This window comes from Chelonoidis abingdonii, chromosome 5 (assembly GCF_003597395.2).
Source record: "Chelonoidis abingdonii isolate Lonesome George chromosome 5, CheloAbing_2.0, whole genome shotgun sequence".
Classification (NCBI taxonomy): domain Eukaryota; kingdom Metazoa; phylum Chordata; order Testudines; family Testudinidae; genus Chelonoidis; species Chelonoidis abingdonii.
Window position 1 is genome coordinate 120,136,781 of NC_133773.1, and position 13,990 is coordinate 120,150,770.

At 44.1% G+C, this 13,990-nt stretch overlaps 1 protein-coding gene across 1 annotated transcript in view; it reads right to left on the reverse strand.

Moving 5' to 3' along the window:
* Positions 1-5,210: 5,210 nt before the first annotated feature.
* The window catches only part of EVC2 (EvC ciliary complex subunit 2), a 164,538-nt gene continuing 155,758 nt past the window's right edge, over positions 5,211-13,990 (reverse strand). The window contains exons 20-22 of the mRNA XM_075066163.1: positions 13,081-13,277; positions 6,708-6,809; positions 5,211-6,182 (exon numbers count right to left, since the gene is read on the reverse strand). Coding sequence (XP_074922264.1) covers positions 5,912-6,182; positions 6,708-6,809; positions 13,081-13,277 — 570 coding nt within the window. The 3' untranslated portion in view covers positions 5,211-5,911. The remainder of the gene's footprint in view (positions 6,183-6,707; positions 6,810-13,080; positions 13,278-13,990) is intronic.

Genomic DNA, 13,990 nt, shown 5'->3' on the forward strand with positions numbered 1-13,990 from the left:
GGGGCCCCCTGGCCTTTGGCTTGAGCTCTGAGCATCTCATTAGCTGTGGGATGGCATCAGCAATTAGGTGGCTTTGCTGATTCCAATGAGCAGCCACGTGAGTACCTAGGAGACATGGGCACCTCCAGGTTTCAGCAGCAGCTGAGCAGCGGCTTTGAAAAGGTCACTGGTGCCTGAACAGTAAGCTTGGGCCCCTAAAGATGCAGGTAAAGGGTTACAATCCAGGATCTGGGCCCTGGTTCTGTGTCTGGGAGCTGTAACAGACTCACCTCCTCACTGCATAGGGGAAAAATAATTTGTGGTCACCAGTGGGTTTAAATTGCTGATTAAAAACATCTTAATTTGTAAATGCTGGCAAAGTACCCTTCAGGTATGAAGGATAAAGCTACTAATGTTTATTAAACTGACATGGTTACTATGCAAGTCATTTTGTTAGGAGTTATTTTCTTTTCTTTAATAATTTACACTATTACTAGCAAGGAAATTGTTGTGTCCTGGAGTAATGTTCCCTGCTAAAGGGAATTTATTATTAGTTCCTCTGATTCTTTTCATTAGTTATTTTTAAGACTTCTATAGTTTAAAGCGGGATCTCTTTTTACTTTAATGGGTGCCCTGATAAGCAGGAGGGCTGTTGGTAAGAGGAGGGGAATGCAGTATTTGCTGGTCCTGCCCGACCTCCACCTATTGAGTGGCTGTTATTTTCTCAGGGAGAGGGGAGAGTCCCTAAGGAGATCAAATATTCCAAGTATATTGTATTGCTGCTTATCAACAGTCAGGAGATGGTGAAAAATATTTAGAGCTTTCAAGGGAAGGCAGGTGAGCTCCTTTAGGATCACTGAACTGTTCATTAGCAGTGCCCCTCATTTCCAAAATCTTTGACTCCACTGTTTAATAAAGTGAATGCTGTAACCAGGTGGAGAACCTACAGAAAACGTTGTCAGATGAATGGGATTTGTTTTTTTAAGCCCCAATAGTGCAGTGAGCTTCACAAGACCGGACCCCTCACATCAGATCCTTTTATCTTTCTACTTTGGCTCCATCTGTTTTTCAGTAGGGGATTAGACCAGAGTGACAGCACACTGGGACCTGATTGTGCAAGGTGAAGAATGCCCTCAACCCCCTCTGATTCCCAAGTGGTGTTCAGCACCTTGCAGGATCTGATGTGGCCCTTTGCTCCATAAAACTTTTCTTTGTAACAGGTAACAACCTTAAAACTAATAGAAATGTCCACTCAGCTAGTCCAGGGCAGTGTTATCTCCTGTCTATAAAATGGGGATGAGAATATTTACTACGGTCCTGATTCTGCAAAGATTTCCACACACTAACAACCCCCTTACTCCCCACCCCCGCAGCCTTCACATACCGTCATAGACCCAAAATTTCACTGTGACTACTCACAGTTAAGCATGTGTTTAATCAGTGCAGGTCTGGGGCATTATCTATTGAATATAGATGTTTTGAGATTCAATATTTATATAGTTCTTTAAACATATAATACATTATGGAAGTGTGATTTTTATTATTTCATCTATGGGATGCCTTTACTGCATTCAGGGAGATTACAACTGTTGAGCTATTTAGATTTTTGGCTGGGTGAGCTGGAAGTGCAAAAAAATCCTTACATTATTGGATACTCAGATAATCTTTTACAAATCCAACCTGGTGAGTTTTCACATGAGATTCTGAGTCACAAGATCTTGAATTTTGGCATGCATTTTATCCTCATAATTTATAGCTATGGGCCTCCCATCCAACTAGTGGAATCTCTACTGGGATTTTCAGTAATAAATGCTTCTGAAAACAATTCTGCAGGTTTTTAATGACAAGAATTCATTATAAAGATTTGACAAGGTACGACTTAAAATCTCTCTCTACTTTGAGAAGAATTCTTCTGGGAAGCCATCTCATCCTGGGGCTTTTCAAAAAGCTTTATTCATTTCTGTTATTGCTTTATTAGGGATGGGAACATACACGTTACTACTACTGGTTAGGTTTAAGGCTACTTTAGGGAATTTTTTAAAAAATGCTTTGAACATCTCAGAACATGCCTTAGCCTCAGCAGTGTTTAACTGTAACATTTTCAAAGTTTTGTTGATGGCTTTGTCCTTTATTAAAAAACCTATCATCAGATGGTTTAAGTAAAGCAATTGTATTTCTTGTTTTATTCTCTCACATAATTAGGTAAGTGACTATCAGTTTTGCTTTTTTCAAAGCAGCAGCTTGGATTTAATACGATGGCAAAGACAGACAGTATTGCTTGTAAGTTCAATCATATTTATATTCTAGTGCAAATCTATTTCTTATGTTATTAGTCTTTATAAATTGACTTTCCAGAACTTCCAATTTCACTTTCCATTGTCTGTTCTCTACTGTTGCATTTTTCATGCTGTTTGGCTGTAATACATCCTGTAGACTTCTCTGTTCACATAGCCCTTCAAGCATTCAGCTGTTAGGACAGGACTTCCCATTTATCCTATTGTCCAGACAGATTGGTAGGAGTAGGAGGGAAAAAACGTGAATTCCTTTTCTATAGCATTGAGCACTCTCCCAGATCCCAGTAAATTAAGATAATTTATTATCAGTTCAGTAACAGGCTTTCAATGATTTAACTTTGTATAAATCTAAACAAATAAAAGGGAATTTAATTCCAACACCCAAACAAAGCCTCACACAAAACATAATATCCACATTAATCAGTTCGTTATACTAAATCCCTTTTATAACTAGCCACCACGCTGATATCATGTGCTCACTCCATGGATTCTATTGCCTATAGATGCTACATATAAGAGCAGGATTAGGGCTGTAATCTATCCAGTAACGATGTAAACTGAATGGATCAAACCCAATCGTTACTTGAGAATGGCTTTTTCTACCATGCTACAACCTTATTCACTTTTGACTCAGTGAGGATAATAAAGAACAGGCTGAGAATGGTTATTGGATTTTCAGGATGTGATGCTAATTAATCCACATGATCAAGAACTGTGTTAGTAGCTGAAAAACATTAATGGTTCTTTACTGTACAATAAAGTCCCGAACTTTATAAAGAGAAGTGACTTTTCCACTTAGGTTCAGAATAAATGCAATTCTGCCATTTTATGATCAATTATAGAAACAAATACAATTAGTATTTACTTTCCCAAAGGAAATGGACATCTTGTTTACATAAAAATATACAGCACTAACGTAAGAACAGCTTCAGGGTATTTGATCATAATATTGCCAAACTTGGGCATTCAAAAATGATGAGTTATGCTCTAAAAATCATGATTGTCTTAAACATCATGAGATCTTTAAAATAATAAATTTGGGGTTCCTTTTATTTGCCTTCTGGTGTCAGTGCCTCTAGGGTTCATGTTTTCAAGACCCCTGCCTTCCCAGTTATGAGGGCTAAAAACTTATTTTTTAAATAATGAACAGATTCTTATGATTCACTTGAATTCAGGAGCTAGAGCTTTCAGAAAACACCTACAGTTATGAGAGTTGGTGTGGCAGGGTGGACTAGGTCCAGAGGCCCTCTGGCTGGAGGCCTTGCAGCCCTGCATCAACCTGCTCCAAAATAGTGCAGCAAGAAATCCTCCAGGAAGCCTAGAGTGGAAGCACAGGAGCAGCCAATCAGAGGGGCTGCTGGAACAACCAGTTAGGGGCCAGAAGGGCCAGATAAAAGGCAAGCAGAAGAGCAGAGCCTTCAGTTGCTGTGTGGAACTCAAAGAGGGATGACTGGGTACCTGACTGGCCAGATTAACCGTGCACAGCTCACTGCAGAGAGCTCACCAGACAGAACAGAGCCCAGGGAAGGCTGCCAAAGACCAGGTGCCTGGCTAGCTGAATACAACAGCAGCAGGATCATGAAAACGTCAGTGTGGGCAGGCTGAGCCCGGGGGACTGAGCACAGAACCTGGCCAGTCCAAACGAGGGTACTGAAATGGGCCCTGCTGGTCTAGTTGCAGATTGAGACCTGGGTGGGCTGCTGAAAGGACACTAGCCGAGGGTACTGAGATGGACCCCGTCTGGCAGTAAAAGAAGGCAGTGCCTCTGAGAGGAAGCCTAAAGGCTATGGCCCCATACCAGGGCTGTGATAAGAACTTGAGATGGTATATCCCAAAAGGGGGCACAGTGTGAGAGGCTCGGCCGAAAGACCATCAGCTGGGGGGGGGGGCAGGGTGCTTGCTAGAGGCAGGTGCCACCCTGATGTAAGACCAAAAACCAAAAGCAGGCTCACACCCAACTAACCAAAGGGGGCCCTCACAAGAGGTGGGTGCCACACCATGAAAAAGAACTGTGATTACAAGTACATTGGCTAGAGAAAGGGGGCACTCATGAGAGGTCGACACCATTATAGTTGGTAACACTGTGATCACTAATGCCTTAGTGAAATAACATATTTCCCATTTTCCCCCTTTGTCTGTGAGCAGATACGATATTGTTGCTCCACTAGTACAAAGATTGGGTCAGATTCCACGAACACTTATACCTGAGCCAAACTCACCATCAAGTTTGGGGAAGCTGGTGAGAAACTGAAGCCAATGTAACTACTCTGATGAGCAAAATTAAGCACATGCATAAGTGTTTGGAAGATCTAGTCCACTAGCTGTAACTTTAGGAAGCAGTTTGCAAAAATAAAACCCAATTTATAGTGGTTATTAACTAACTATTTATTAATAATTACCACACTTATTTGGTATACAGTTTTTCCTCATCCTTATCTGTATTTAGTACTGTATCCTGCAATAATTAATCAGGGGTTGATTTCACATAATTTACCATGACATATAAACAATAATAAAAATATAGCAAACAGTCAAATCAGTATTCAACAGCAGAGTACTGTGCTCCTGTCTGCTGTCGCTCATCTTACACGAGGCTGGTCAATGTAGAGCTTAACAAAGCTACGCTCAGTTAGCAGGATGTTATGTGCAACTCCGTTGCCATGGCTGCCAATACTTAGTAACATAGCTCTGCCCCATATTTGCCACGAGGGAGTCTCCATCATGCTCCAGGCCAACATCCGTGAGAAATGTGACTTGCCTCTGTACTCAGACCTCTTCAACCACCTGCTTACTTCACTTGGCTTCAGATACTCATTAGGGTCACTTATACCACCACAGGACATGATGGTGGAATCTGCTTGGCGTAATGAGTGGTCAGCAATGATAGTCATTAATCACTCTCTCATCACCAACCCAACCATCTGACCTGCCAACCGGTTTCAAACAGGACAGGGCAATTGTGTGACCAATCTCTTCAAATGGGGTTTCACTAATGGCTCACGATATAGATGCGGTCAACTTCAGACTATGTTGCATATCCTTAACAAGTGCCCGCTGACGGCGTGATACCAGCTCTTCACTTGGCTGAAGACAATGCTATCAAATGGCTAGGCACACTGCACCAACACTGAGAGTACAAACCTGGTACAATGAATTGTATGAGGACTATATCCTGCCCTTAGTTGTGTAATGTGTATCACAGAGTATGACACAAATTCACCTATTGCTCTTGTGTGCACTAAAAACAATACATGAGACCCTTGCTAGAACGCGCGTCTATATAGCATGAATTCGCATACAACACGGTCGTGGCAATGGATCCCAAATTTAATTATTTTAATTGCAATTCATTTTAATGCGGTCCCCACATTAACACAATACCATGCATGGCTCCCATATCCTGCATTCTAGCGAGGGTCCAGTGTAGTTAATAGATATAGATTGTGCACTGTCGGATGAACAGCGCAAAATCCAGTTGTAAGAATAAAAACTATTTACAATGTAAAAATCAAACTATTGCAACTTCTACAAAAATTGTTTTTTAACAGTGACTCAGATGATTTTCTCCTTTTTCATGATCCTTATTTGGAAATAAACTTCCTCTCACTAATTGATGCACTGAATGGCTCTCTCTCTCATTAGCCCGTGTTTGCCAATGCAGCCTTCTTGGAATTTAGGAAGTTCTTTTTCTTTTTTCTTGGAGAACTATGCAAAGCAAGTACGGGATCCCTTTCATCACGGAACAGAAATATCTTCTCCCCTGTGTCTAATAGCTCAATGGCTTCTGCAGCAGCAGTGTTCAATGAATCAGGCTGGACAAAAGGTTCCACAGGAGGGTGTCTAGACAAACATCCGAGAGGTGAGAATGATGTTCTTTCCATGAGTGCAAGTTGCTTCTTCTTTAGCAGGCTATATTAAGAAAACGAAATTGAATTTAAAAAATAATTTATAAAAATAATAGATCCAACACAAAATGATTCGCTTGACTGTACAGTTAAATTTTGGAAAAAAATATTCGTTGTACTTTGGGAGACTAATGTAAACCATATTTAGAAATTGACACACTGTCTGCATCATTTTTGCCACCCCAAACCAATTTCCACTTAACTGTATGAAATATAGCATCCCATCACTAAGCAGCCTTATAACAAATGTTACATACAAGGAGGCAAGTGGGCAAAACATGTGGAGCATCAATATTTCCCTTGCAAGAAGTTTAATATTATTGCACTGTAAGTGTACAAGATGCCTCATGAAACATGAGTTCCATATTCACATGCACTCTGAGAACCAGGACAACAGTGGTAGAAGATATACATTTGTGAGTATGCTCATGAATTCTAAAACACTTCTCACAAAAAGGACGACTCTTGGAAGATATGAGGTACAGGAAGTTGTATTTTCCCCCATAGCAAGTAGTAACTTTTTCTTTACCTTTCTTTACTCCTGTTTGCAGAATGCATCTTCTCCAAGCCTTTGCTTATCAGATCCTGCCTTACTTTGCTCTCTAATGCTTGCCATGACCCTTGGTGCTTCCTGAAGGAGTAAGCAGGGGAGGGGAAACAAAAGAAAATCCTGAATTTTACACCCCCACCTTCAAAACAAAACACCAAAAACAAACAAACAAAAAATCACCACCACCATGTGGTTTTGAGTATTAAAATTAATGTTAATAACAACTTAAATACATTCAGCAGGAACGTTCATTTATTTTTGCTATAATTTCCTGCCCAACAATATTTATTATGGGAGAGATCCTGGCTCACCCTGTGCTCCCTAGCAAGGGAGTGAGGTAGTGTAAGTTGCCTCCTGCATCTTCTGGGTGACTCCCATAGTCTAGGTTGCATTAGTCTTCGTGGATCTGCCACCCCCCTTCCTGTGCAGGTGGACAAAGAGTGGGAGGGCAGGGCCACGGACTGGGCAAAGCCTGGATTCCATTCTCACAACATACCCGCCAGCACAACTGAGCCAGTGCAGAGAGGGAAGTAATCTCCACCAGGGAGGTTGGGGGAAGATTACATTCCCCAGGGAGTGAGAGGGAAACCAGGAACCAAACTGTGCCCCGAGGCTGTGAATTATGAGGTGAGGCATGTGCATAAATGTTTGCAAAACAGGGGCCTTGGAATGCAGCTAGTTCTCCATGAGGTATTGTCACTTTGCTAGATTTAAAAGAAAAAAAGACCAGTTACCTACCTTTTCCTAACTGTTGTTCTTCAAGATGTGTTCCTTCTGTCCATTCCATTCTAGGTATGTGTGTCAGGGTGACCAGATGTCCCGATTTTATAGGGAAAGTCCTGATATTTGGGGCTTTTTCTTATATAGGCACCTGTTACCCCCCACTCCCATTCTGATTTTTCACACTTGCTATCTGGTCATCCTAGTGTGTGTGCCCATGTGCACAGCCATTGGAGATTTGTGCCTTAGCTGTATCTGTAGGGTCAGCTGTGGCACCCCCTTGAGGGCTGTGCTCATCCGGTATATTAGGCACCACCGACCCTACTCTCTCTAAGTTCCTTCTTGCTGGCAACCAACAGAGGGGTAGGGTAATGGAAAGGATATGAGCAACACATCTCGAAGAACAAGAGTTACAAAAAGGTAGATAACTGTTTTTTCTTCGCGTGCCTGCTCATGTCAATTCCATTGTAGGTGACTCACAAGCAGTATGCTCGGAGATGGGCTCATAGTTCATGGTCTTGCAGCCAGGTCCACCATGGCTCAGAACTTGGTGTCGGGGAGGAAGGCTCTGGCCTGAGTAGAGTCAAGGACCACTCCAATGAACTCTATGCATTGCATTGGAACTAAGGTTGATTTTCTCGTTTATTAACAGCTCCAGATCGCAACAGGTAGAGTAAATCAGATCGAGATGGAACCACACCTGATCCCAAGACTGGCCCGTTATTACCCATTCATCGAGGAACAGCAAAATTTTAACACTTCGACACCTCAGATAAGTGGTCACTGGTGCTATGTACTTTGTGAACACTCTCAGGGCTGACGAGAGACCAAAGGGCAGCGCCATGAATTGAAAATGGCGGTGGCCCAACATAAAACAGAGGAAGCATCTGTGTCCTGGGAAAATGGAAATATGCATCCTTCAAGTGAAGGGTGGCATACCAGTCTCCTGGATCCATGGAGGGGATGATGGAGGCCAGGGAGATCATGCAAATCTTCAACTTCTTGAGTGACTTGTTGAGGCAATGGGTCCAAGGCCTCCTTTTTGTTTTCAGGATTAGGAAATAGTGGGAGTAGAACCCTTTCCCTTTCATGTCTCAAGGGACCTCCTCCATCGCCCCCAGGCACAGGAGGTTCTCGACCTCCTGAATGAGAAGTTGGTACTGAGAAGAATCCCTGAAGAGGGAAAAGGCAGAGCGGTAGGAAGGAGGGTGGGACATGAAATGCAAGGTGTTACCTGAAGATATTATGTCAAGCACTCAACTGTCTGAGGTCAGCTGCAACCAGGCTGACCAGAAGGGGCAAGGTTGAGGAAAGAGTAGGAGGGTTGTTCCTGGGATGTGACTGGGGCGTCGACCACGTGTGCACTGTCAAAATGTCTGCTTCTGGCCTCCTTTGTTCCTGGAAGGGCCAGGCTGAGCAGATGAACAGAAAGACGACAGGTAACGCCACTTTGACCCCTTGTCTCTATCCTTTTTCCTGTACGTGCTCAGCTGGGGAGTTCCCCAGAACCTAGACTGGGGAGATGGAAGAGGTGGAGGATGGAATGACTTCCTGCCCTGCAGTGGGGTATGAAGGCCCAAGGAATGGAGGGTTGCTTGGGAGTCTTTAAGGCTGTGGAGCCTTGCGTCCGTGAGTTGGGAGAAAAGCCCTGCCCCCTCAAATGGGAGGCCCTTAATGGTGGCCTGCATCTCCTGGGATAACCCAGAGGACTGTAACCAAGAGCTGCGCTTCATGACCACCGCAGAAGTGACCATTCTGGCTGCCGAGTCTGTAGCAACCCAGGCCATCTGGAGGGCCTCTCACCACTGCTTTGCCCTCTTCAACAAAAGTGGCGAACTCCTGGACTTGGTCCTGTGGGAGGGCCTCCTTGAATTTGTTAAGGGAGTCCCACGGATTAAAAATGTATCTACCTAAGAGGGCCTGGTGGTTAGACACCCAAAATTGCAGGCTGGCCATCAAGTAAATCTTTCTGACAAATAAGTCCAGTCTCTTGGCATGCCACTGTCTTGTCCCTGCCTGTCCCATTCATTAACAGCAGACACGACCAGTAACACCGCTGGAGGGTGTGTATACAGCTATTTGAACCCTTTTGCAGGGATGTAATACTTCTCTTCCGCCTTCTTAGAGATAGGCAGAATGGAAGAGGGGGTTCTGCCACTGCAATTTGGCTATCTTAAGGACCCCTGGGTGGATGGGCAGTGAGACCCAGGCCAGGGTACTGGAGGATATAACATTAAAGAGGTCATCAGACTCCTCCACCAGCTCCTCAGTTTTTAAGTTCAAATTGGTAGCCACTCATATAAGGAGCACCTGATGCTCCTTGAAGTCAGCAGTGGGCCTGCCACCACTTCGTCCGGAGACTACTATGACGATTGCACCGCCGGGGGAGGGGCATGTTCCCCTTCCGTCTCCAGGGACGGCTCCTTAGGCATTGTAATCTGCTGTGCTACCCCTGTGTCACATTCAGCACTGTGTTCTGACTCTGGTGCCAGAAGTGCTGGAGGCAGTCTGTCTGAGGTGGCAAGGGAAGAATGGGGGGAATACGGAGTCGGTATCATGGGCACGCCCCACTGGTTCCAGTGTGGCCATTGAGCCGTTGTCCCTGCTGCTAGTCTGCCGCTGCAGGCTGCGTGCCGGCTTTTCGGTGTATCAACCCCACCTAATGAGGGGCTGAACTGCTGGTCTGACTCGGACCATTGTTCTTCTGGTGACCATGGCAGAGCCATAGAGACCTGAGTCTGCTGGTTGGTGACCGGCGAGGTGAGGATCGGTGCCTGCCTGATTAACAGTATCCGAGAGGTGGAGACCAGCCGTGAACAGGAGCGATCCTGCCCCTTTGGGCACTGATGTCTGGGAGACCGTGATGGTGACCTGCACTGCAGTGATCTTAGGCTTGAAACTTGCCGGTACTGGAGATGGATGCCAAGGTGCTAGGTGCAGGGTCTGAGTGGGAGGGCTCTGATGCTGGATGATACGCAGCCTCCATGAGGAGGGCCCTCAAGCGGATATCCTGACCCTTCTGAGTTGTAGGGCAAAAGTTCTTACAGATACTGCACTTGTCTTCCTCTGGGACTCGCCCAAGCACTTCACAGAGCTGTCGTGGGCATTACTGATAGGCATCAGCCTGTTGCATGATGAACATGGTCTGAAGCTGGGGGAATGGGGCAGGCCCACTCCAAGGCCAAATCCCATCTGGGACTCTAATTGCTGAACTAACCTAACAGTTAACTTAATGGCTAACTAAGTACCTACAAACTGTAAACAAAGAAGACAGACCAGGGGTTCTCAAACTGGAGGTCGGGAATCCTCAGGAGGTCATGAGGTTATTACCTGGGGGTTGCAAGCTGTCAGACTCCACCCCAAGCCGCCCGCTTTGCCTCCAGCATTTATAATGGTTTTAAATATATAAAAAATGGTTTTTAATTTATTAGGGGGGTCGCACTCAGAGGCTTGCTATGTGAAAGGGGTCATCAGTACAAAAGTTTGAGAAGCACTGAGATAGACAATGGGTTGTAAATAACCGCTAACGCTGTTGCACTGCTAGTCACGATCAATAAGTAGGGACTGAGAGGGCGTTGGGTCGGTGGCGCCTAATATACCAGTGCATGAGTGCAGCACTCAAGGTGGCGTCACAGCCGACCCTACAGATACCATTAAGGCACAAATCTCTGACGACTGTGCAAGTGAGTGCACATGCATCTAGAATGGAATCGACATGAGCAAACACTTGAAGAAAAAATTAAGGTCCCTATATTGCAAAAGTATCTGCATAAGCATGGAGTCCCACTTGCTTGAATGGGACTCAGGTGAGACACAAGAATTTGTTTACATGGATTTTTCTGGAGATGGGGGCCTAAAATAGAAAAGTTATGAGCAATTAACAGTTGGTTATTGAGTATGCTCTGTGCACACTTTAAAGATTTCTGCAAAACCTAAGGCAGTGCTGCCAACTATGTAGTGTGTTTATATTACCCTATAGGATTCAGGGAGAACCACACACTTTGTTCTGTCCAACCTGATAAAAGGCTGGCCACGGATGGATCTACGGTGTTTCTTGCAAGGACTTAAAAGGGGAATTGATTGCTAAAGCTGGGTTTCTATATGACCAAAATGACAGTGATCTTAGGAGACAGTTGATTACATAAGGTTTTTACAGGCCAAAACAGTGGAAATCTAGGTAGGTTAACTCCTCTCATGAGATCACGATCATCTTGGGCTGAAATTTTGTAAGCACAGCTGTTCTTGTGAGTTTTCACCTCTGCAACTAAACTGAAAATTTAGCTCCTTCTGGTTTTTGTTCAAACACAGAAGACCAGACTCTTATGATCATGTCTGGATCTAAAGCTACACATACCTATATATTTGTAAAGATTCAGATTCAAGCTTCTGTGTTTAGTGCTTTTTTACAATTGTGAGTGTAAAACTGCAATTTATTGCTTAGTTTACATTTTATTTCCTGTTACACATAAAGGTTGCATATATTTAAAATAAATAAACAACTTTAGAAAGGACTACAGTAGAACCTCAAAGATACAAACACCAGAGTTATGGACTGATTGGTCAGCCGGACACCATGGGGAACCAGAAGGAAGCTATCAGGCAGCAGCAGAGACAAAATAACCCAAAACAAACAAGCCAGCAAATACTGTACTGTGCCTGTATTGCATCTTGAAGGTAGGCACATCTGGCTGCCTGTCCTCACCCCCATCCCTACTCCCCGCAATATGGGGCAGACACTTACAGGTAGGAGGTAGTGAATGCTGTTTTCCCCTCTCCCTGCCCCAGGCTGGGAGGGGGACAAGCTTGTAAGCTCAGAGCTCGGGGAAAGAAACTTCCCAAGCTGCTACTGAAACTGGCCTGGAGTGTAAGCTGTTGGAACTGGAGCCCAAGCTCCTGCCTGCATCCTGCGCTCTGGAGGAGCAGCTCAATTTTAAAGGGCCACAGCCTTTACTGTGCATCCACTAACACTGCAGTGCCCCAAGGTGCCTCACTCATCACCGTTGCACACAGGGGTCTAGAACCAGCTGCCTGTCCCCACCCTCAGTCGCTGGGCAGCCACTGAAAAGCTGTGAGCCCTGCTCCGAGCAGTCTACCCCGAGGAGCATCCCATGATGTCTTGTTCAGAGTTATGAACAACCTCCATTCCAAGGCGTCTGTAACTCTGAGGTTTGACTGTAATTACAGATTTTTTTTACTCTATATACTGCCTACCTCGGTGTATCACAGCAACAGTTTACAACACCTGCAGCCTGCTATACTTAGTATAAATATTATTAAAATAAATGGTGAAAAGAATGTATAGATAAGCAAATGCAAATTAAAACCATAAAATACATCAAGAGAAAATGTAGCAAATAAGAAAATGGAGGGAGAATGTTTAAAAGCAAAGAAAGAGTTGTTACATCTATGAATAATACAGATCACATTTTTCCTCTGTTAAAGTCAGATTGTAGTTAAGATTATAACTATCAAAAAGTTATCTAGTTCAAATGATTTATTCCCCCTCAGAAATAACATTTCAGCAGGAAAACCCATTCATTTGCTTGACTACTGCTCCTGTCTGTCCAATGGAACTATATTCCCTTAAATATCCTCCAGTTGGAATTTCAGCTATAAACTGACGCACACTTACCTCTTTCTACAGCGGTCAGCTTCCTCCACATTTATGTCACTTTCAATAATACTGTCTGAATATCTGTCACTGATTGAATCCAGAACAGAAAGAAGCTCAGTCTGTGAACTCGAAGGCAGCAGTAAGTTCAGCAGTTTGTGCAACATCCTCACTGGTACCATTGTCAGTTTGGTTAAATAAGCTGCCAATCGGAGCTCCTAGAGGAATCAATGATAAAAGTTCAGACACGTTCAGCATACCATGAAGGCGTGTCTTTCCGGCATATGCCATTATGGGCCTGTTATGCCCTGCAGCACTCTTTGGATCTTTTCAAACAATTACGCAGACCAGGTTAGTTCAATTCCTCTTTGCACGGTCTGGTTTATTTACCATTCTAACATATACTCCTATCCACCTTGCTTCTGAGGGAGGAAGCAGGATTTATACTGGCCCCATCTCCCAGCTCATTTTTCTATTATCTGGGTGAGAGGGGAGCTCTGCCCCATCCTCTCTGCAAGGATCCTGGCTCTGGGGCCTTAAAGGGACAATAACAAGACCTCTTCTCCAAACACTATTCATTCCTAGAGACACTTTCCCTCCAGCTCTATTCCCCTTATGTCTCTATATCTCTCTCTATTGGATCCTTAAAAGGCCATGCCACATGACAGAGTGGACTGACCACTAGACACTACTATCCTTAAGGGGCAAACTTCCCCATCACACAGCACTACAACAAAATAAATGATCAGTAACTTTTAATTTGAAACATTAAAAAATTTACCACTTTGGAGGAAATATGAGTTGACAGTGTGCCCTTGTTGCCAAGAAGGCTCATGGCATTTTGGGCTGTATAAGTAGGGGCATTGCCAGCAGATCGAGGGATGTGATCATTCCCCTCTATTCGACATTGGTGAGGCCTCATCTGGAGTAC